The 24077-nt window shown below is 52.1% G+C and overlaps 1 protein-coding gene across 14 annotated transcripts; it reads left to right on the top strand.

The window, feature by feature from the left end:
* Positions 1–5739: 5739 nt before the first annotated feature.
* On the top strand, positions 5740–24029 carry SRRM2 (serine/arginine repetitive matrix 2). 14 transcript variants are annotated; one of them, XM_047712986.1, is made up of 15 exons: positions 5743–5919; positions 9181–9452; positions 10338–10445; positions 10628–10792; positions 10974–11051; positions 11673–11732; positions 11837–11869; positions 12072–12122; positions 12297–12389; positions 13045–13234; positions 14243–20940; positions 21682–21966; positions 23044–23157; positions 23267–23377; positions 23471–24029. In XM_047712986.1, exons 2-15 carry the CDS (start codon positions 9211–9213, stop codon positions 23478–23480), a joined length of 8238 nt encoding a protein of 2745 aa, XP_047568942.1. In that variant the 5' UTR covers positions 5743–5919; positions 9181–9210; the 3' UTR covers positions 23481–24029. The 14 variants fall into 14 exon arrangements, 11 of the variants coding, with proteins under 11 accessions (XP_047568948.1, XP_047568942.1, XP_047568943.1 ...); XM_047712987.1 differs by having other exon boundaries at positions 11670–11732; positions 13045–13226; positions 14241–20940; XM_047712985.1 differs by having other exon boundaries at positions 11670–11732; positions 23270–23377.
* Positions 24030–24077: the final 48 nt, after the last annotated feature.

The following is a 24077-nucleotide window of genomic DNA, read 5'->3' as shown; positions in this document are numbered from 1 at the left end:
CCCTGCGGAGCAGACAGCCCGATGTGGGGCTTGATCCCAGGACCGAAGGCAGAGGCTTTAACCCACTGAGCCACCGAGGCGCCCCCCCCCCATCTTTTTGTATTAGAAATTGTGCCGACAGTGTACTTGGAAGCTCTCCTCAGCTGGACCTTTAGTCGCAGGCAACTCTGCGGCCCCTCCAGCAAGTGGTTCCCTAGTGGCTCTAGGGGGGCTCTGCAGGGCGGGGCTGACGTGTTGCCAGGTGGTGGGAGGCCACTTTGTATTTTCTAATTTTATAAGTGATGGGATTTGGCTGATCTTTCACCTTTCAGTGTTTTTTTTTTAATTTATTTAAAAGATTTTATTTATTTATGAGAAGGAACACAAGCATGGCGGGGGGCAGCCGGAGAGGGAGAAGCAGGCTCCTCGCTGAGCCTGATATGGGGCTGGATTCCAGGACACAGGAATCAGGACCTGAGCCACCCACTCGCCCTCCCAGTACTTTTACATACAAAAGTGCCATGCTTGATAGTCATAATTCACTTGAATTTTCATAAAACAATCCTAAGAAAATAAAGTTATTGCTTTTATTTCATTTTTTAAAAAGATTTTATTTATTTGACAGAGAAATCACAAGTAGGCAGAGAGGCAGGCAGAGAGAGAGGGGGAAGCAGGCTTTCCTGATGCAGGGCTCAATCCCACAATCGTGAGATCATGACCTGAGCCGAAGGCAGAGACTTAACCCATTGAGCCGCCCAGGCACCCCTTCATTTTATTTTTTAAGTTTATTTTATTTTATTTTAGTGATCTCTCTACCCAACATGGGACACAAACTCACCACCTGGAAATCAAGAGGTGCCTATGCTTCCAACCGAGCCAGCCAGGCACCCCTAAAGTTATTGCTTTGATTTATGTATTTTTAATTTTTTTAAAGGATTTGAGAGCAAGCACACGGTCACACTTGAGCAGGGGGAGGGGAAGAGAGAGAATAATCCTCTAGCAGACTCCCCAGGTAAGCGTGGACACCCATGCAGGGCTCGACTCCAGGACCCTGAGATCACAACCTGAACAGAAACCAAAAGCCAGACGTCAACCTACAGAGCCACCCAGGTGTCTGAAGTTATTGCCTTTATTTCTTTTTTTAAAGATTTTATTTATTTATTTGACACAGAGAGAGGGATCACAAGTAGGCAGAACAGCAGGCAGAGAGAATGGGGAAAGCAGGATCCCTGCCGAGCAGAGTCCGATGTGGGGCTCGATCCCATGACCCTGAAATCATGACCTGAGCCGAGGGCAGAGGCTTAACCCACTCAGCCACCCAGGCGCCCCTGAAGTTATTGCTTTTAAAGCCGTAGAAACTCTCAAAGTTTAGACAGTGTCCATTCGAAGGAGTGGTGGGGGGAGAGGACTGACCCGGGCCAGGGTATGCTGCACAAAGGCTGCCACGTGCAGCAAAGGAGGCAATGCCCCAGATGCTGCAGACTGGGACTGTCCCTGTGGCCTGTGCTGGGACTTCCCCGTTCGGGCTCCATTAAAATTAAAAACCTTTGTGCATGAAAGGATACTATTAAGACAGGAGAAACAACGCACAGAATGGGAGGAAACAGTCACAAATCAGAAATCTGATGAGGAATTAATAGCCATGAAATATAAAGGACTCTTCTAACTCAATAGTAAAAACAAAAACAAGCCTCCCCGCAAAAACAAAAAACCCATTTAAAAAAATGGATGAAGGACGAACAGACATTTCTCCAAGGGAGATATTCAAATGAACAAAAAGCACAGGCAAAATGGCCCTGAGTCCACAGAGAAATGCAAATCAAAGCCGCAAGGACACCCACTGGCATGGCCGGAGGGATAGCAAGTGTCACGAGGGTGTGCAGCCTGGAACCCTCGTCTGCTACTGGCGGGGGTGTGAAATGGTGCAGCCCCAGGGGAAACCAGTGTGGTAGTCCCTCAGCAAGTTCAATGTAGAGTTCTGTATTGCTGGGTCACCTAATCCTAGGTGCACGGCCGAGAAGTAAAAACACGTGTCCACACAAAAAGTTGTACGCCGACATTCATAGAATTATTCACGATAGCCACGGTGTGGACACCCAAATGCCCATCAGTGAATGAACGGATGAACAGTGTGGTCGGCCCGTGCAACGGGACGTGTCGGGCCGTGAGAAAGAATGAGATTCCTGACACCCGCCGCAGCGTGGACCACCCTTGAGAACACGATGTTAAATGCAATACGCAGGACACAAAAGGAGAAACACGGTGTGCTTCCATCCATGGGGTACCTAGACAGGCACACTTATAGGACAGAAAATAGAAGAGAGGTTACGGGGGTTGGGGGAAGGAGGAAGAAAGGAGTTATTGTTAACATGGTCAGAGTTTCAGTTTGGATGTTGAAAAAATTCTGGAAACAGATGGTGGTGATGGCTGCAAAACACTGTGACTGGCTTAAAGGCACTGAACTGGATACTAATGGTTAAAATGGTATATTTCATTTTATGTACATTTTACCAATATACTGAACTACGGTTTCTCACATCACAGTAGCAGAATTTGGAAAGTACAGCAACCTATTTTGCTGGCGAGGCTGTGGGCGAGCAGGCCTTCTCATATTTTGCTACTGGAAGGAAGCTGTCATTACCCAAAAAACACAAGTGTCCTTACCTTTTCTTTTTTTTCTCCCCCCCCCCCTTTTTAAAGATTTTATTTATTTATTTGACAGAGAGAGATAGATCACACAAGTAGGCAGAGGCAGGCAGATGTGGGGGGGTGGAGCAGGCTCCCCGCTGAGCAGAGAGCCCACATGGGGACTGGATCCCAGGACCCTGAGATCATGACCTGAGCCGAAGGCAGAGGCTTTAACCCATTGAACCACCCAGGCGCCCCAACCTTTTCTTTTTTTTTAAGATTTATTTATTTTACCACCCAGGTCTACTCACCCACTGTTCCTTTCACTGGCTGAGTGACACAGAGAGAGAGGTTGTGTGTGTGGATAGTTGGCGGACAGAGGAACAGGGAGAGAAGCAGACCTGCCACTGGTGGGGGTGGGGAGGAGCCTGCCTGGGGCATAACCCTGAGATCAGGAATCCAGCCAAAATCACGAGTTGAATGCCCAACCCACTGAGCCACCTAGACGCCCCCTGTGTCTTTACCATTAGCCTTAGCAATGCTAATTCCAGGAATTTACCTTGAAGGTACATCCTCAACAATATGAAAATACCTCTGACCTGGTTACTCACCGCAGCTTGTAATCACAATATCCTGTAAACAATTTAGATGTTCGTAGAGAGAAGCGCAGTTGAATGACAAATCCATCCACACGGCTCTGTGAACTGATGTGGAATGATTTCCAGGCTCTGTTGCTAAGCGAGGAAAGGGACGTGTGAAGGAGTACCTATAACGTGCTACCTTTGTGTACAAAAGAAGGGGAATTAAGAAAATAAACATTTGTCTCCTCACTGCAGTATAGAGAAACTTAGGAAAGAAAACCCAAAGAGGACAGAGATTGATTTCAGAAGGCAGTTGGCAGGACTTGAATGGAGAGAGAGAATTCGGGAGAAGCCATTTCTCTGAATAGACCTTTTTGTCCAGACCTGACTTTCGGAACTATGTTATCATTTTATGTATTTGAAAAAATAAAAATCTTCAAGGATGGGAGAAAAATAAATCCCCAAATTTAATACAAACAGAAACAAATAAACCAAAGCATTCTTTCAAATGAATAACATAAACATACTCAAGGCTGAGAAAAAACAAAACCAGTAACTCAAGTAACTTTTGAACGTAGAAGCGCAGGCCACGGGGCTAAAGAAAAAAAGAATCTAAACAAATATTTAGTTCTAATTGGAACTGGTAGGCTTCTCCCCCACCCCCCAAATACAGATGAAAAATTCTGAAGCTACTTTTTGGAATTCTGGCAAACTGAACCCACAGATAAAGGAAACCAAGTCCCTCAGGACTGGAAAATGGGGTTACAAATACTGAGTGGGAGAACAAAGAATGAACCAGCAGGACTGGGTCGGGATTAAAGATGGTGTAAACTGGTGCATGTGTGCATCCCATCTGTTTCCCAGCTCCGTTCTGCAGGAGGTAATGATGCCACAGCTACTGAGTGCACAGCAGAGAAACCACACTGACCACCCTTCCTAAACACCTGAACACCGGAAGGCGGGTACCTTTTCATGCTATGCAGAGAACAGAGCATCACTTCCGTGGTCCCTCCTGCCCAAAGCGTGGAACGTGACATCAGGCTAAACATCAGACAGATCCACCTTGAGGGACAACAGTTAAATAAGGTCTGCGGGTTACTGCACTGTTTCAGTCTTATTTTCCTTATACTGGAAACTGGGCTGTGGACGTGTTAGGGAATTCACCGCTCTCGCCATAAAAAAGGTTGACCGCTTATCCAAGAGGGTGGTCCCGAGCAGCCAATCAAACGCGCTGATGGACACAATTCAGGACAGAACAACGCGTGAATACTGGCAAGGGTCATCCTTGAGAAGAGATCTCACTGGACAGGGTGGGTTCTAAGAAACCGCCAGCTCGGGTGCAGAACTAGGCTCTGCCAGGGTCCCCTGGGTCACTCGGAGGGGTTCCGCTCATGCCCGCGGGATCCGCAGGTGCCCAGGTTGCAGGAGGGCAGGGTTCTAACAAGGCCCGGCGCTCCCACACGGACCGGCGGGCCTTCCTGTTCCAGCTCCCGAGATCGGGCAGGTTAAAAAAGGAAATTTGCTAACAGCCAACACAGAGCCCAAAACCCAAAGGGACTGCCGCCCACCGGGTCCCCGAGAGGGTGCCAGACCCCGCCACCATGACCGGCACCGCCAGGGGCGAGCCCAAGGTCGGCGGGCAGGCGGCGGGGTCTCAGCCCGGCTGGTTTCGGCTCTGCTTTGAGACAGCACAGCTGGTTCTCAGGCTAAAAAAACCCGGTCTCTAAAAAGGTCACGGGGGACATACCACGTGGGGTGAAAAATTAAGGGTGTTTGTGATGTTTCTACTCTGACACGTTAAACCCAATGAGGTTCTGTAGGAGAACATGGCGTCGCGGCCCGGCCGCCTTACCCGGAGGTACTAGTACGAAAATCAAGCGCAGCCAGCGCGGTCTGGCACCGTCTGCAGCGTGGAAGCTGCCAACACCTCGGCCAGCTGCTGTGGCTTTCGCCTCAGGCCCTGGCCCTGAACCTGGGCTCTGAAGTTAGGTGTCGGCCCGCTGCTTGGGGTCTGCGGGGGCTTCTCCCGGGTGCGGAAGGCCGGGTGCGACGCGGCCGCGGGGGTGCGGTGCTCACAACTAAACCGCTCTGTTGCTGGCCTCAGACCATCAACTCCAAACATGGGGAAACAAAATGGCGGCCGTATCCCGGGGCCGAAGCCACATACGGGTTCCGCGGCACGCAGGACCTACAACTCCCAGAGTGCTCTGGGTCGAAAGTGGAGGGGGCTGGGAGCGCGCTAGCGTCCCTCGATGTGGCGCGAGGTTCTGTGCCCCGCCCCCTCCCGGCGGAAACCCTCTGGAATACGTGGCCTGCTCCGGGCCGCTCACCCGCCCTTCTTCGCACTGGCCGAAGGGATTCGTAGTTCACTGGCAGCGGCGTTGACCCTCCCTCGGGTCTTAAGAAACTACAGTTCCCGATGTGACTTCGGCGCTTGCGCACAACGCCGCAGGGCGTACTACGGTTCCCGGCGGGCCCTGCGACGCGCGCGGGTGCGTGCTGACGCGCTAAGCTGGTCGTGCTGACGTGCAGCGTGGCCCAGGCGGGGTGCGAGTGGCGCAGTCGGAGCCCGCTGCGGCCCTTGAGGAAGCGAGGAGGCGTCGGTGTCGGCTGAGGCGGGCGGACCGGCGAGGCGAGGCGGCAGCTCCAGGCCCTGAGGGACTCGGGAGCTTGAGCAGCGGCAGCACCTCTCCCCCTCGGAGGCGGCGGGCGGAGGCGGCGGCGGCGGCGGGTGAGAGGGTGAGGGGAGCGCGCGGCTGAGCCGGGTGGGGGAGGGGCGGCGGCCCCCGGCGCGAGGCCAAAGCGCGCGGAGAACGGTCCAGGCCGCCGCGCGCACGCGCGCTCGCCGCCCCTAGTTCACGCGGACGCCCTCGCCTGCCTGCCTCCCCTCCCCCTCTCGTCTTCCTTCGGTTCCTGTCGCGCGCGGGCTCTTACTGCTCTGCCCCTCCCCCATGGCAACGGCTCGCGCCGCCGACTGCTCTCGGGTTCGCGCGCGCTCGCGACGAGGAGGGGGGAGCGCGCGCCTCGGCTTCTCGCCTCCCCCACGCGTGCGGCCGAGGAGGCCCTCCCGCGGCTGCCCCTTCCGACATTTTCTCGGCGGGGAGGCGGCGGCGGCGGCGGGGGCGGGACTCTGTTCCTGGATCTCTTCCCCCAAGTCTCGCCGGCCTCTGGCTTCCCCGTCCCTCCCGCGGGCTTGCGGTCCGGCGCGGAGCCTCCCAGACTCCTGGGCGCCACGCAGCCCCCTCCCCCATGCCTGAAGGCCGAAAATAGGCCTTGGCGGCCCCGCCGCTGCAGGGAGGCCTCGACTCGGGGCCCCGCGTATGGGGGCCCTTCAGGCTCGTTACTGTTCGTCTCGAACCGGTAGGGCGAGGAGAGCTCCAAACCTTGGTTAGGTTTGGTTTTTTTTTTTTTTTTTTGAAACACGTTCGGCTCAGGTACGTAAAGGCAGACTCTGTGCTTTTCTTCTTAATTTTTAAAAAAAATTTCCACTTTTTATCGTCGTCTTGGAAGTTGTGCTGAAGCCGGGGAGGCCGTTGGAGCCCTTCTTTGGGGAAGAAAGCGCTGGGCGCCGGGGTAGGCATTACTTGGCACCCAGCTCTCCGGAGCCTTCGTCCGCACTCGCGGCTATCTAAGATGTCGTCTGTGCCAGAAGTCGGGAAGAGCGGCTCGTTGCCTTTGAAGTGTGTGGTTTTAGGTCTCGTCTTGAGCTACTGTTTCAGATTTGTGGGGTTTCCCCCAGCGTCTGCCCAGCTACCGAAATGCCCTCTTAGGAGCTTCCGTATTAGGTCCACTTTCCCGCACACCCACGTCCTTGCTTCTGGTGCGTTTCTGGAGTGTCTATTGAATTTCCAGGTTGCCGTCTATCTCTTTGTTAGTTTGGCGTCGTGATTTTAACTTCCCAACAAAAGAAATCCTGTTGTCCTGCTTTGCAGCTTCTTTTTATTTTCTGACTTCAGCCTGGGTGACTTGGATGCTCACAGTGCGGCACCCGGTTAGGAATGCCTGTTTTATAAAGTTAATTGGTTTGGGTGATTTCTGCGTGTGGGGGTGTTCCCCTTTGGTCTTTTAGTGTTTTGAGGACTGCATCGCAAGCTGTGGGCTGTTTTTGGGGGGGGTTCCCTAAAAGTTCTCCAGTTCCTTGTGTTTTAATACCCTTTTAGCAGCTACTGGTTTTCCCTTCTAAGGGAGTGGGAGGATTTTTGTGTGAGGTATGGAAGTGTGGGTGAGTGGTTAGGCTGTCAGAGCATCCTGTAAGGGAGGCAGAAATTAGGTGGGCTTTATTTAGAGAGGCAAAGAAGGACCTAGGTTTAGGGTGGGGAGGATTGGTAGTTGAGAAAGCAAAAGGGAAGGTTGGAAGGTACAGAAACTGATTTTTTTTGTTTTGTAAAGAGATTTTCCTTATTTTGTCCATTTCCATTTTCTTTTCCTAGATTAAGCCTTATTTGTGACTCCTTTACCTTCGTGTAGTTTTCTCTTTGTTTTCAGCCCTCTTGAGTGCTACTGGGGTTGGGCAAGGACCCAGCCTTTAGCGTTTGGGGATAGAGGTACAAGTAGTTCTGGAATTGGGCAATTTTCCTTCCATTCAGTGTCTCCCCATACTTAAATTTTTGTTGTTGTTTGTTTTAGTATGTTTTTCCAGGTATTTGTATGGTGTTTATTCTGGAATTTTCAAAACATACCGTGTCTTTTTTTATCCAATTTTATTTCTTTTAATCTCTCCACTTGTTCCTTGGGGTAGTTTCCCCTCATATTTATGCTTCGTGAAGCTGTCTACAACAGGATGAGATTGGAGAAGAAACAAAGTGTATACAGTAGGGAAAAGGAATAGAGTATGTGTGAGTAAGAAATGTAACCAGAAGAATGGGGGCTTGAGGCCTCATTCTGAGCCATGCTGGAGGTTGGGACAGGTTGAGAGGAGAGAACGTGGTAGAAGGTGTGGAGATGAGTTGAGAGGGATAAGGCAGGGCTGGAAGAGAAACTCTAGAAGTGAGTGAGATAGAGGGGTTGATAGGGAAAGCTGACATTTGTTAGTGAAGGGGGAGTATAAAGAGTGGGGGGCGGCTTCTGAGTAAGTTTAGGGCAAGGAATGTAGACGGTTTGGGAACAGTTGGAGCAGAGAAGGCTGATTTGATGTATTCAGAGCATTGAGTTAGAAACAGGTGATGTTTAAGAGGAGCTAATGAGACTTGGGTGAGCTGCAAATCATGTAAGAAATCCTGTTGGGAATTAAATCAAAGGAATAAGATACAGGTGGGTTAGTTGATAGGCGCTTGTAAATAGTTGGAATCCAAGAAATGGCCCCTTCCTTCTGGGATGTAAAGTACAAGAGGATTATGTATCCAAGGTTCATGTGTTTCTGATACGCATACTGGCCTTTATTCTTCAGTGTGAGGCTGTACAGGACACTTGGTTTATATGAGGAGCCAGTCGGTCCCCCTGGTCAGGTACATAGGGGTCATTCAGTCTGTTTTGTTTTCAGAACGGGGTAGTCTGAAATTCTCAGGTCTGCTCTTAGAAGAATCTTTGAACTTGGTCCGTGGGCCTTAGTTGCCACAGATCTGTGGTGGTGGTGGTGGTTCCCTGTTTGGAGGCCTCAGTCAGACACCAGATGTTAGGGATTAGATTAGTTGGTGGAGACATCTCTTGTGTTTATTGGGGCTGGAAAATAAAGAGGCAATGTGGAGAAATTTGAGAGAAACAAGTTTCTTGTTTCCTTAGTGTGGAAAAGAAGAACATTTAGGTGCAAATAGAAATGGAAATATAGCTCTTGCCCTTTGGGGGAAAGGCTGTAAGAGCTGGGCTGTGATTTTAATGCAGAGTATGGGAAGGTTGAGGAAGTGTTTTTGTTAGACCAGGAGGATTACGCAGCTAAAGGAGGTTTAGCGTGGAGATTCATGCTGAAATAGGGATGAAGGAGAACAAGGATTTGGGTGGTGGTAAGTGGTTAGTTTGGGGTCAGGGGCCTGACCCGTGTTTCCCCGCTCCCCCTCAGGAGCGGTGGTGCCCCCCCGGGCACGGGGCCATGTACAACGGGATCGGGCTGCCGACGCCCCGGGGCAGCGGCACCAACGGCTACGTCCAGCGCAACCTGTCCCTGGTGCGGGGCCGCCGGGGTGAGCGGCCTGACTACAAGGGAGAGGAGGAACTGCGGCGCCTGGAGGCTGCCCTGGTGAAGCGGCCTAATCCTGACATCCTGGACCACGAGCGCAAGCGGCGCGTGGAGCTGCGATGCCTCGAGCTGGAGGAGATGATGGAAGAGCAGGGGTGAGGGGAGGGCTGGGGGAGAGCCTAGCACTGAGTGAGTGCAGAGCTGGGGTAAATTAGGTGGGATGTAGGATGTAGGGCGTTTAGGGCTGATTGAAAAGAGGCCTGGAGAGGAGTTGAAGGGAGGGGAGGAGATAAAGGAGCTAGTGAATGGGAAGGAGTTAAGGGACAGCTCAAGGTGGGAGATGAGGAAACCGTGACTAGAGGAAGCCTCAGGGAGTCTGAATTATTTAGGTGGAGGCACATGGGGAAAGAGGGGAATCGGAGAGAAACATAAATGTGCTTTAAGGGGAGAGGTGGGGAAGCAGGTACCAGGGAGGAGAAGAGTTGAGGTATAAGTTGACAGGTGTTGTCATTGGTAGAGAAGAGGAAGGTAAATGGATTTAAGGTTTGAGGCCTTGAAACGTACTGAAGGCAGGAAAACAGGAACTGGAAGAATACCTGGATAAGAGGAGATCATGGGTTGAGTAGGGAAGTGAAATTTTGGAAAGGGGGTGCAGTCAGGCAGAAGACCTTTTAGAGCAGTGGTTTTCAAACTTGAGCAGTGGCACCCTTTTTACACAATGTACTTTTGGAATCTCAGGAAATACCTGTTGTTGAAGTTGGGGAGGAGCACCTAGAACTTGCTTAACTTTCCTCTTTTGGCCCCTGGAGTGTGGCATGTTTAAAATCCACTGTTCTAGAGGCTACAGTCAGTGGACAGAAGAAAGATAACAGGAAAAGATCAGAAAGATTTAAGAGAAAGGCCCTTTGGGTGACAGTGAGTGAAAAGTTTTATGTGTGCATGGAAAGGGAAGGGACCCTCCTGGGAATGTGGAAGCTGTAAACCTGGGACTGGGGAAAGTGCTTAGTCTAGCTTTAACCCTGAAGGGATTTGTTCTTTAGGTACGAGGAACAGCAAATTCAGGAAAAAGTGGCTACTTTTCGACTCATGTTGCTGGAGAAGGATGTGAACCCTGGGGGCAAGGAAGAGACCCCAGGACAGAGGCCAGCGTGAGTGTTTTCACTGTCACTTACTTCCTCTGGACGCCAAGTAGTTATTTATATTCTCCTTATCTTGTACTTTTTCCCTGTCCTCATCTTCTTTTCCCAGTCTCATTGGACTGCCTACAGTTGTGTGAATATCACTCTGCTCTTGCTGACTCGTTCTGACCTTGGCCTTATTTTTCCCACAGGGTAACTGAGACTCACCAGTTGGCAGAACTGAATGAGAAGAAAAATGAGCGACTCCGCGCTGCCTTTGGCATCAGCGATTCCTATGTGGACGGCAGCTCTTTTGATCCTCAGCGCCGTGCTCGAGAAGCTAAACAACCAGCTCCAGAGCCCCCTAAACCTTACAGGTACTTAAGGCCAATACACCCATGCCAGCTCCTTTTCTTGATTCTGAGTACTCTGGTTTTGTTTTTTGGGGGTTTTTTTGGACTGTTTATTATCAAACTGTTGAGATTCTGTCGTTTTGAAGTTGAAATGTTTAAAATTTGTCGTAGCACTTAACCCTGCTTCATTTCATCTTTCCCCAAGCCTTGTCCGGGAGTCCAGCAGTTCCCGCTCACCAACCCCAAAGCAAAAGAAGAAAAAAAAGAAGAAAGATAGAGGACGGTAAGTTAGTTGGGAAATTACTCTAATAGCCAGAGAACCAATCCTGTCATTTTCTTTCTCTTTCTGGAAATGGAGAGTTCTTGGAAGCAGGTGAGAGTTGTCACATAAATCAGGGAAGATGGGGGGCGCCCGGGTGGCTCAGTGGGTTAAGCCTCTGCCTTCGGCTCAGGTCATGATCTCAGGGTCCTGGGATCAAGCCCCGCATTAGGCTCTCTGTTCAATGGGTAGCCTGTTTCCCCCTCTCTCTCTGCCTGCCTCTCTGCCTACTTGTGATCTCTCTCTCTGTCAAATAATATCTTTAAAGAGAATCGGGGAAGATGGAGTTTCCATTCTGATTTCAGTTGGGGAATGAATATGTTTCTTCAGTGCGGAAAGGTTGATTCTGCATTTTTGTCAACTAAGAGTTAACCAGCAATATCTTAAATTGTATTTTCTTTCTCATTTTGAGATTTGTTGCTTTATGCTAGAGATATGCTTCTTGGAGAGTAAATAAGTCTGAGAAACTGGTGTGCTTTTTTTTTTTTTTTTTTTAAAGAAGCCTCCTTTGGGGGTAATTGTAAGTGGGAGGGTGAGGGAAGGAGCTGAGCAGAATGACTTTGTTTTTAAACCCATCTTTAGCAGGTCAGAGAGCAGCTCTCCTCGACGGGAGAGGAAGAAGAGCTCTAAGAAGAAGAAGCACAGGTAGGAGGTGGGAGTATGTGGAGTGATTGGAGAGGCTTGATGAGTCCAGACAGAGGTATTGGTTCATTTTTTTTTTTTTCCCTCTTCTCTTCCCCTTCTAACAGGTCAGAGTCTGAATCCAAAAAACGGAAGCATAGGTAAGAGTTTTTTGGGGCATAAGGGGCATAGTGACTTATGGAATGGTGAGCCCCATTGGCCTTGCCTGTTCTCCAGGGGGTTTCTTGGAATTTAGCTCAATTTTTCGATATTGCACTGTTAAAAATTTCCCTGATTCTTCCCATTTCGATTTTGGTTTTATTTTAAAGTGATTATTTTTAATAATCTCACTTATATTGTCAGGTCTCCCACTCCAAAGAGCAAACGTAAATCTAAGGACAAGAAGAGGAAGCGGTGAGTGAATTTGTGTGGATTGGAGGGTAATTAATTGGCCTATCAAGTAGGTAAAGGCTACCTGGTGGGGGATAGAGAAGAATTAATTATGTCCTTGATTGATGGTGGAGGGTTGAGATGGATGAGGAGGATCCAATACAAGTGTGACAGTGAGTTGTGGTGACATTCCTTCAGGTCTCGAAGTACAACACCAGCCCCCAAGAGCCGCCGGGCCCACCGTTCAACATCTGCTGACTCTGCTTCCTCTTCTGATACTTCCCGTAGTCGGTAAGGGGTGGTCCAGGAGGAAGGGAGGGAGAGGGACTTGTGGGTTAATCAATTTAATATTTATTGAGCGCCCACGGTGTGCTAGGCGCTGCACAGACCATTCGGAAGACACGGTCCCTGCCCTCTAGGAGCTGACAGGCTAAAGCAACAGGATGGACAGACATATACATTTCCCCTTCTCTTTTTTTTTGTTTTTGTTTTTGTTTATTTTGTTATTTTTTGTTTTGTTCTGATGTATATGGACTGCCAGAATAGGGGGGGTGGTGGTTTGTTCGTGGTGTCTGGGGGAGGAAGGAATCCTTACCCTGGCTTCCTTAATCGGGGAAGGCTTCCTGAAGGAGGTGGGCTCAGAGGTGAGTTGTGAATGAAGTGGGTAGGGAATGGGCAGGGTGGAGGGCTTGGGGAGGTTGGGGGAGGTGAATGAAGGGGTAGAGGGAGAATGTTTTTTTTTGGGGGACTGTTTTGGGAAGAAAAAGACCAAAGTGAATTGGACTTGAATTTCCATATGAGTGATTTGAGTGATGTGTGTAAGAGAAGGCTTTTTGGAAGAGGGTTTGTACAGTCAGGAGAGGTGGATGGGAGCCGGGGAGGGGGTATTTTGTTCTTCCCTGAGCTGATTTCCTTCCTCTTCCCTGCCCTCAATTACCTTCCTCAGGTCTCGAAGTGCAGCAGCAAAAACCCATACAACTGCCTTGACTGGGCGAAGTCCTTCCCCCGTTTCAGGGCGGCGAGGGGAGGGAGATGCACCTTCTAAGGAACCAGGTACCACCAACACAGGGCAGCCTAGCAGCCCAGAGCCCTCTACAAAGCAGCCTAGCAGTCCGCATGAAGACAAAGACAAGGAGGTATGTTAGTGAGTTGATGGAGGTTTATTGGGTTGCAGGTTTAGGATGGGTATGTGAAGTGAAGTTTTTGAAAATGGATTTAGTTCTCGTTTGTGCATTTCTCATCAAGTTCTTTTTTGCATCTTCACATTCTTTAAAATTATGTCTTTCAAACCTGAGTGGTTATTAATAGGTTTTACGTCAGCATTCTTTTATAATTTATGTACAGTTTGGGCAAATTTATTTTATTTTTTTTTAAATTTAGCTTTACTCCTTGAGATCTCTCCAGTTTTTTATTTTGCTAAATGCTGGTTGTAGCTAATTAAGAGTTTTCAACCTACTGGGTTCCTGCCTGCAGTTTGAAAACACTACTACATTTGTCTTTTCAGTACCTGTCATTCTGTGGTTATTCTCATTGAGCCTTAGTCACGATGTTTTCTTGCTATTACATAAATTGCTCTTTGCTAAATTCTTTTTTGTCCATTTTCCATGTCATCCACATTTAGGTTTCCAAACAAGGTGGATCACTAGAAAAATTTGTTTTATATTTAAAAGTTTTCTGTTTATTGTAGTTCACCGTCGTCTTATTTACATAAATCTTGTTCTCAAATCTTTGCCTTTGTTCTTTATTTTAGCATTCTTTGTCAAGGGTGAAATCAGATGCCTCCCACTTTGGGAAACTGCTTTGTTTCTCCATTTTAAAAAAGTGCCCCCTTTTTTTTTTCTTTTAAGTGTTTCCATAGCATTTTGTTATGGTTGTTAGACAGTGTCATGCATTAGTTGTTTGTATTGCGTTTTTTGGTAGATAATAAGACTTAAAGTGATAGCTTGTCCATATTTTTGTGTTATCTCCACTCTTTTTATATGATCTTCTGTTAATGAATGATGGCCTGTGGTGAGGAAAGGGACCAGTTGGTGTAATAAGGATGTGTAGAGAAAAATTTCAGTGGGAAGGACATTGCGCTTTTACAGGTGATAAAGAAGTTTTGGTGCTTACATTCCTATCCGTACTTTTTTTCCCACTCTTAGAAATCTGCAGGTCGACTTAGCCCCTCTCCGGAAAGGAGCAGCACAGGCCCAGAACCACCTGCTCCCACTCTGCTCCTTGCTGAGCAACATGGCGGCTCCCCACAACCCCTTGAAACAACCACCTTAAGTCAGGAGCCAGTGAACCCCCCATCTGAGGCTTCCCCACCCAGGGGCCGTTCACTACCTAAGTCTCCTGAGAAACCAGCCCAGTCTTCTTCAGAGAGCTGTCCACCATCCCCTCAACCCACCAAAGTTTCTCGACATGCGAGCTCTTCCCCTGAAAGTCCTAAACCTGCACCAGCTCCTGGGTCCCGCCGAGAGATTTCTTCTTCTCCCGCATCCAAGAGTCGTTCACATGGCCGGGCAAAGCGGGATAAGTCACATTCTCCTACCCCTTCTCGAAGGGTAGGAAGGTCCCGTAGCCCTACCACTACTAAGAGGGGACGCTCTCGGTCTCGAACCCCTACCAAGAGAGGTCATTCTCGGTCCCGGTCCCCTCAGTGGCGTAGGTCCCGGTCTGCACAGAGGTGGGGACGATCCAGAAGCCCCCAGCGACGTGGGCGCTCTAGGTCTCCTCAGCGACTAGGCTGGTCTAGAAGCAGAAATACCCAGAGAAGAGGCAGGTCTAGATCGGCGAGGCGAGGCAGGTCACATTCTAGATCCCCAGCCACTAGGGGCAGATCTCGTTCTAGAACGCCAGCCCGTCGGGCCAGGTCTCGCTCTAGAACACCCGCCAGGCGGAGATCACGATCCAGAACACCCGCCAGGCGTAGGTCTCGCTCTAGAACACCAGCCCGGCGGGGCAGATCTCGCTCTAGAACACCTGCTAGGCGCAGATCTAGGACCCGATCACCAGTACGACGGAGGTCTCGTAGCAGATCACCAGCCAGGAGAAGTGGCAGGTCACGTTCTAGAACCCCAGCAAGACGTGGTCGGTCACGCTCTAGAACCCCAACCAGAAGAGGGAGATCTCGGTCTAGAACACCTGCAAGACGAGGACGGTCTCGGTCTAGGACACCTGCAAGGCGAGGACGGTCTCGGTCTAGGACACCTGCAAGACGAAGATCTCATAGTAGAAGTGTAGTTAGACGGGGTAGATCTCACTCTAGAACTCCACAAAGAAGAGGCAGATCTGGTTCATCTTCAGAGCGGAAGAACAAATCCAGAACGTCACAGAGAAGGAGCAGGTCTAACTCAAGCCCAGAAATGAAAAAATCTCGCATTTCTTCAAGGCGGAGTAGGTCTCTCTCTTCACCACGGTCCAAAGCAAAATCTCGCTTGTCTTTGAGGCGAAGCCTTTCAGGGTCCTCTCCGTGTCCTAAACAGAAGTCTCAGACACCACCAAGGCGCAGTCGCTCTGGATCATCCCAACCAAAAGCTAAATCTAGGACGCCACCAAGGCGAAGTCGTTCTGGTTCTTCTCCTCCTTCTAATCAGAAATCTAAAACACCATCAAGACAAAGTTGTTCCAGTTCATCTCCTCAACCTAAAGTGAAGTCTGGAACGCCACCAAGGCAAGGGTCTGTAACAAGTTCCCAGGCAAATGAACAATCTGTAACACCACAAATACAGAGCCGTTCAGAATCATCACCTGACCCTGAGGTGAAATCTGCAACCCCTTCGAGACATAGCTGCTCTGGGTCCTCTCCTCCTAGAGTGAAATCTAGCACATCTCCGAGACGGAGCCGATCTGGGTCATCATCTCCACAACCCAAAGTGAAGGCAGTCATGTCACCCGTCCAAAGCCATTCTGGCTCCTCTTCTCCAAGTCCTAGCAGGGTGACCTCTAAAACACCTCCAAGGCAAAGCAGATCAGAGTCTCCTTGCTCCAAGGTGGAAGCTAGATTATTGCAAAGACACAGCCGTTCTAGGTCCTCCTCACCAGATACCAAAGTGAAACCTGGAACGCCATCAAGACAAAGTCACTCAGGGTCTACTTCGCCATACCCTAAGGCCAAGCCCCAAACTCCATCAGGGCACAATATTTGTGGATCAAAGTCACCATGTTCCCAAGAGAAATTGAAAGACTTAACAGCACAAAGTTCTGGATCCTTCTCTCTGTGTCCAGGAGTAAAGACTAACACATCACCAGGAGAGCTGTATTTTGCTGCCGCCTCTTTGCAACAGAAAGGACAATCTCAAACTTCACCAGACCCTAGGTCTGATACTTCAAGTCCCGAAATGAAACAGAGTCACTCTGAGTCTCCGTCTGTGCAGAGCAAATCTCAGACACCTCTTAAAGGTGGCCGGTCCAGGTCCTCATCTCCAATCACTGAGCCGGCCCCCAGATCTCCGGCAAAACAAGCAAGTGAATTGTCAAGTCCTAGGCTAAAATCTGGAATGTCTCCTGAGCAGAGCAAGTCTCAGTCTGACTCTTCCCCATATCCTGCAGTGGACTCTAAATCTCTTATGGGGCAGAGTAGATTGGAGCCTTCTGAATTGAAAGAGAAAACAGTCTTACTCCTTCAGGAGGAGATGACTGCGTCCTCTCCTAGACCAAGAGACAAATCGAGTCCTCTTCCAGTGCAGGACAAGCCTGATTCCTCACCAGTACTCAGAGAGATACCTAAAACCCCATCAAGGGAAAGAGGTGGTGGTGTTGGATCATCTCCAGATCCAAAAGACCAAAGTGTGTTAGCTAAGCCAAGCCAAGATGAAGAATTAATGGAGGTGGTAGAGAAATCAGAAGAATCCTCAAAGCAGGTCCTCTCCCATTTGTCTCCAGAACTTAAAGAAGTGGCTGGGAGTAACTTTGAATCATCTCCTGAAATAGAAGAAAGACCCACTGTGTCTCTGACTCTTGACCAAAGCCAGTCGCAGACTTCCTTGGAAGTAGAAGGCCCTGCAGTGCCGTCAACTTGGAGTGGGCCACATTTTTCTCCAGAACATAAAGAACTCTCTAACTCTCCCCCAAGGGAGAATAGTTTTGGATCACCTTTAGAATTCAGAAACTCAAGTGCTGTTGCAGAAATGAATACTGGGTTTTCTCCTGAAGTCAAAGAAGACTTGAATGGATCTTTTCCTAATCAGCTGGAGACAGATCCATTTGTAGACCTTAAAGAACAATCTACAAGGTCTTCTAGACGCAGCAGTTCTGAGTTATCCCCAGATGCAGTGGAAAAAGCGGGAATGTCTTCAAATCAGAGTGTTTCCTCACCAGTACTTGATGCAGTACCCAGAACACCGTCACGGGAAAGAAGTAGCTCTGCCTCTCCTGAGCTGAAAGATGGCTTACCCAGAACCCCTTCACGGAGAAGCAGGTCTGGGTCTTCTCCAGGACTTAGAGATGGGTCTGGGACTCCCTCAAGACACAGTTTGTCTGGGTCCTCTCCTGGAATGAAAGATATACCTAGAACACCATCCAGGGGGAGAAGCGAATGTGATTCTTCTCCAGAACCAAAAGCTTTGCCTCAGACTCCTAGACCAAGAAGTCGTTCACCATCGTCCCCGGAGCTCAACAACAAGTGTCTCACCCCCCAGAGAGAGAGAAGTGGATCAGAATCCTCAGTTGAACAGAAGACTGTAGCTAGGACTCCGCTTGGTCAGAGAAGTCGATCTGGATCTTCTCAAGAACTTGATGGGAAACCAAGTGCATCCCCTCAAGAAAGAAGCGAGTCAGACTCCTCTCCAGATTCTAAAGCTAAGATACGAGTGCCACTCAGAGAGAGGAGTCGCTCTGGATCATCTCCAGAGGTGGAGAGCAAATCGCGCCCTTCTCCTCGGCGCAGTAGATCTGGCTCCTCTCCTGAAGTTAAAGATAAGCCAAGAGCAGCACCCAGGGCACAGAGTGGTTCTGATTCCTCTCCTGAACCCAAGACTCCTGCCCTTCGGGCTCTTCCCAGACGAAGCAGATCAGGTTCATCAAGCAAAGGCAGAGGCCCTTCTCCTGAAGGAAGCAGCAGTTCAGAGTCATCTCCAGAACACCCACCCAAATCCAGAACTGTTAGGAGAAGCTCTAGGTCCTCACCAGAGCCCAAGACCAAGTCCCGTACTCCACCTCGCCGTCGCAGCTCTCGATCGTCTCCTGAGCTGACCAGGAAGGCCAGACTTTCTCGTAGAAGCCGGTCTGCGTCGTCCTCACCAGAGACCCGTTCTAGAACTCCCCCAAGACGCCGAAGAAGTCCTTCAGTGTCTTCCCCAGAGCCAGCTGAAAAGTCGAGATCCTCACGCCGCCGGCGCTCAGCTTCATCCCCACGTGCTAAGACAACCTCAAGGAGAGGCCGTTCTCCTTCGCCAAAGCCTCGTGGGCTCCAGAGGTCCCGTTCCCGCTCAAGGAGGGAGAAAACCAGAACGACTCGACGTCGAGATAGATCTGGATCTTCTCAGTCAACCTCTCGGAGAAGACAGAGGAGCCGGTCAAGGTCTCGGGTCACTCGTCGGAGGAGGGGAGGCTCTGGTTACCACTCAAGGTCTCCTGCCCGGCAGGAGAGTTCCCGAACTTCTTCCCGGCGCCGAAGAGGCCGTTCTCGGACACCCCCAACCAGTCGGAAGCGGTCCCGCTCACGCACTTCACCAGCCCCATGGAAACGTTCAAGGTCTCGGGCCTCTCCTGCCACTCACCGGCGATCCCGCTCCAGAACACCTCTGGTCAGCCGCCGTCGGTCCAGGTCTCGAACCTCACCAGTCAGTCGGAGACGATCAAGGTCCAGGACATCAGTGACTCGACGAAGATCTCGATCCAGAGCATCCCCAGTGAGTCGAAGGCGATCCAGGTCTAGAACGCCACCGGTAACCCGCCGTCGTTCGAGGTCCAGAACACCAACACGCCGGCGCTCCCGTTCTAGAACTCCACCAGTGACCCGAAGAAGGTCTAGATCTAGGACTCCACCAGTAACCAGGAGGCGATCACGAAGCAGAACATCTATTACTCGCAGAAGATCGAGATCCAGAACATCCCCAGTTACTCGTAGGAGATCTAGATCTCGCACGTCTCCAGTAAATCGCAGGAGGTCCCGCTCTCGAACCTCTCCAGTGACACGCCGCCGATCTCGATCCCGAACGCCTCCAGCTATTCGGCGCCGCTCTAGGTCTCGGACCCCACTGTTGCCACGCAAACGTTCTCGAAGTCGCTCTTCACTTGCCATCCGCCGCCGTTCTAGGTCCCGTACTCCGCGAACAACTCGGGGCAAACGGTCCTTAACAAGATCTCCTCCTGCCATCCGAAGGCGTTCTGCATCTGGAAGTAGTTCTGACCGTTCACGTTCTGCTAGTCCTCCAGCAACAAGGAATCATTCTGGTTCTCGGACACCTCCAGTAGCACTCAATAGCTCCAGAATGAGCTGCTTTAGTCGTCCTAGCATGTCACCAACACCTCTGGACCGCTGTCGATCACCTGGAATGCTCGAACCCCTTGGCAGCTCTAGAACACCCATGTCTGTCCTGCAGCAGGCTGGTGGCTCTCTGATGGATGGTCCAGGTCCTCGAATTCCTGATCACCCAAGAACATCTGTGCCAGAAAATCATGCGCAGTCAAGAATTGCGCTTGCCCTGACAGCCATCAGTCTTGGCACTGCTCGGCCGCCTCCATCCATGTCTGCTGCTGGCCTTGCTGCAAGAATGTCCCAGGTTCCAGCTCCAGTGCCTCTTATGAGTCTCAGAACGGCCCCAGCTGCTGGCCTTGCCAGTAGGATTCCTGCAGCCTCTGCAGCAGCCATGAACCTGGCCAGCGCCAGGACACCTGCCATACCAGCGGCAGTGAATCTGGCTGACTCGAGAACACCAGCTACAGCAGCAGCCATGAACTTGGCCAGTCCCAGAACAGCTGTGGCACCTTCTGCTGTGAACCTTGCTGACCCTCGCACCCCTACAGCCCCAGCTGTGAATCTGGCAGGAGCCAGAACCCCAGCTGCCTTGGCGGCTTTGAGTCTCACCAGTTCTGGCACATCCCCAGCTGCTGCAAACTATCCCTCCAGCTCCAGAACACCCCAGGCCGCAGCCCCTGCAAACCTGGTGGGTCCTAGATCTGCACATGCCACAGCTCCTGTGAATATTGCCAGCTCAAGAACCCCTCCTGCCTTGGCACCTGCAAGCCTCACCAGTGCTAGAATGGCTCCAGCCTTGTCTGGTGCAAACCTTACCAGCCCCAGGGTGCCCCTGTCTGCCTACGAGCGTGTTAGTGGCAGAACCTCACCACCGCTTCTTGACAGAGCGAGATCCAGAACCCCGCCGGGAGGCCCAGGTTCCAGAACCCCACCATCTGCCCTGAGCCAGTCTAGAATGACCTCTGAGCGGGCTCCCTCTCCTGCCTCTAGAATGGTCCAGGCTCCCTCACAGTGTGTTCTCCCTCCAGCTCAGGATAGACCTAGGTCCCCTGTGCCGTCTGCTTTTTCTGACCAGTCCCGAGCTATGCTTGCCCAGACCACCCCTGTAGCAGGGTCTCAGTCCCTTTCCTCTGGGACAGTGGCCAAGACCACGTCCTCTGCTGGTGACCACAACGGCATGCTCTCTGGCCCTGTCCCTGGGATGTCCCATCCTGAGGGTGGGGAACCACCTGCCTCCACTGGGGCCCAGCAGCCTTCTGCACTGGCCGCCCTGCAGCCGGCAAAGGAGCGGCGGAGTTCCTCCTCCTCCTCCTCCTCCAGTTCCTCTTCGTCGTCGTCGTCTTCATCGTCCTCTTCCTCCTCCTCCTCTTCTGGTTCCAGTTCCAGCGACTCAGAGGGCTCTAGCCTTCCTGCTCAACCTGAGGTAGCACTGAAGAGGTGAGGGGCTGGGCTCTCAGAACTGTTTCTACGGGGCAGGTTTTGGGGGTGCTTGGTTGGGGGGAGGGAGAAGCCCCATCCAGAGATTCTGCTCTTTGAAGGAGGTGTGGGGACCTTGACCCTTAAGCCGGGGGTAGAAGAGAATGCTGGGGTGGGGGCAGTGGGAGGGGGAGGAGGAGCGGGTCAGATAAAAGTCTCCAAAGGTTCATTCTCTAGAGGATAATGATGAGTTTTCCGTCTCTACAGAGGACAGAACTAGAGGAAATGGACTTAATTTTACAGCAGGAGGGATGGCAGTTAGACCTCAAGAGGAACTCCCTGGGCTGGAAGGATCTTCAGAGGTCATCCCGTCCCTCTCCCTGCCTCCAGGCAGGACGGCCCCTCCCCAGCCAACCCGTGCACACGCAGGGGCCTCCCCAGACTGTGGCTCTCCATGGAAGGAGACCACCCTGCTCGACTTCCACACCTGAGCCCAGGGGCCTTATTCCTCCATCAGGGACATTCTTGAGGTTTAGCCTTGATCCCTTGTGCTGCGGGCCCCAGCCTGTTGCTTGTGTTAGCAGAGGTCGGGTCGGCTCGGGGCCACTGCTCTCCAGAGAACGCACTCACTGGCTCTCAGCTTGGACAGCGTGCAGGGCCTCTCTGCGGCACCCCTCCCCCACTGCCGTTCCTCCAGGCCAAGGAAGGTAGGGTTGGGGCTGGGGCGGCTTGTCTCCTTGTGACACTCTGCTTCTCCCGCAGGGTGCCCAGCCCCGTCCCAGCCCCAAAGGAGGCTGCTCGAGAGGGACGTCCTCAGGAGCTGACCCCAGCCAAGCGGAAGAGGCGCTCTAGTAGCTCCAGTTCCAGCTCCTCCTCCTCTTCCTCCTCCTCCTCCTCCTCTTCGTCCTCCTCCTCCTCCTCTTCGTCGTCGTCCTCCTCCTCTTCCTCCTCCTCCTCTTCTACTTCCTCCCCCTCCCCTGCTAAGCCTGGCCCTCAGGTCTTGCCCAAACCTGCAAGCCCCAAGAAGCCGCCCCCTGGCGAGCGGAGGTGAGTGCTGCCCGGCTTGAGATGGAAGGGGTGGGGTGAGACCCTGGGTGTGCAGTCCCTGCCGGGAGTCTCAGGCGGACTGTGGTGTCTGGTTCTGTGGGAGGAGTTGGGCTCTCCTCTCCCTGCCACCTTCGTGGTGCCCTGCTGTGGCGAAAGGCTGCACCATCCGAGTGGGTGCTCTGGTCCAAATTGTGGAGTCCTAGGTTCCGTCCTCTCCCTGCCCCTGACATGCCGCCTGCTCCCTGCTCCGAGGTCCCAGGGATACTAGCTTTTAAATCTCCCCGTTGCTACTGCCAGGGCTCCGGTCTGGCCACCGTCATCTTCTCCCGACTCTGTCCACAGCCTCTTCCCTGTCTCCCTGCCTCCACGCCATTCTCTTCCACACGTAGCCAGAGGGATCTTTCTAAAACGCACATCTGGTTACTTCCCTCCACTCCACAAATCCTTCCGGGACGCCCTGTGGCCTGCAGGATAAAGCCCCACCTCTGCGGGAATGGCGTGTGAGGCTCTTCACCAACTGGCCTTGCCTGCCCTGTGTTCTCCTCTCCTGCCCGCCCCCACACATGCCCTGTGCTCCAGCCACACCCAGCGCCTTGCAGTCTAAGGAGAACCCCATGCCTTTGGACATGCTGTTCCTTCTGCCTGGAATTCCCTTGTCCGCCTGGTGAACTCCTCGTTCTGCAAGACTCCGCTCAAACAGCACCTTCGAGAAGACTACCCTGCCCCACATCCCCTTCCCCTGGGTCCCCAGCCCCATGTACATCGGTCCTTGTGGGGCTGCTTCCCATACACGAGGCCAAGTGGGCCTCCCTTGGCCTTCCTCCACCACCAGACCGAGCCCCTCCAAGGGCAGGGACTCTCTTTATCTGTGCCTCCCCCGCTGCACCCCGTGCCCTGCCCACTGGGGCACTCGGTGGATGGTGTGCGGGCGGATGGGTGAGTGAGCAGACAAAGGTGGGTCTGAGGCTGGCCCTGTGTGGTATGAGGTTTGGTGGTCAGGACCTGGGGGGTGGTCCTGAGTGCCGGCTGGTGGCTTTGGAAGACTGTGGTGCTATGGGGACTTACTCTGCTCCCCAGGTCCCGTAGTCCCCGGAAGCCAATAGACTCCCTCCGAGACTCTCGGTCCCTCAGCTACTCACCTGCGGAGCGCCGCCGCCCCTCACCCCAGCCCTCGCCACGGGACCAGCAGAGGTAAGGCCTCCCGTTGGACCAGCGCGGCCCCGTGAAGAGTTTCGAGGCCCAAAGGTGCCAGAGGTTGGTGTTGCCTCGCGCGTGGTCTGATGTCATTCCTGTGTTGCAGCAGCAGCGAACGGGGTTCCCGCAGAGGCCAGCGTGGGGACAGCCGCTCCCCGGGCCACAAGCGCAGGAGGGAGACACCCAGCCCCCGTCCCGTGCGGCACCGCTCCTCCAGGTGGGTCCTCCTGGCGCTCCAGCGCCAGGTCCCCTTCTGTGTGCCCCCACGCTAGCTGGTCTTGGCACTGACTGTCCTTTTTTTCTGTTGCAGGTCTCCTTGAATCTTTCTGGGGGGGATTCCACCACACCCTAAGTTCTGCAGCTGCAGGGAGTGTCCCCTTTCCCCAGCAGAGCCATGGGGAGGGGTTCTTGTCTGCCCCCCTTTGAACCCTGGCAGCATCTTGGGGGAGGGCGCTCTCTTCCCTCCCCCCTTTTTTCTTTGTTCCTGTGAAATGTTAATCTCTGTGAGTTTTTCCTGGTTCACGTTTTGGGGGGTTTGGGGGTGGGTGGGAATGAGAATGGGAGTTGTGGGAGGGGAGGATACAGTTGGGGACACCCTGGTCTTGAGTTAGAAAGGGCCTGGGAGGCAGTGATGCCCCCTTTTAACCCTAAGTTCCTGGGGGGCAGTGCTTTGGAATTTGGGAACTTGCGTGAGGTATTCCTGGAAGGAAGGGGCAGGAGTGGAAATGCGTTGGCCCCTGCTGCCCCCCTAGTGACGTCGTGGCCCCTCCCCCAACTTTTCTTCACGTTTCTTAAAGGCATTTTGGTTTTTTAAAATCTGTACAGCAAGAGCAACTTTTTCTGTCAAATAAAAATGAGAAATGCAGGAATTGGGTCTATAGATGGTTTATTAGGGGTGAGAGCTGTTCTACTGACCG

The sequence above is a fragment of the Lutra lutra genome, chromosome 18, assembly GCF_902655055.1.
Source record: "Lutra lutra chromosome 18, mLutLut1.2, whole genome shotgun sequence".
Lineage (NCBI taxonomy): Eukaryota > Metazoa > Chordata > Mammalia > Carnivora > Mustelidae > Lutra > Lutra lutra.
The sequence above is the reverse complement of the archived record's forward strand: the minus strand, read 5'-3'. Positions and strand labels throughout refer to the sequence as shown.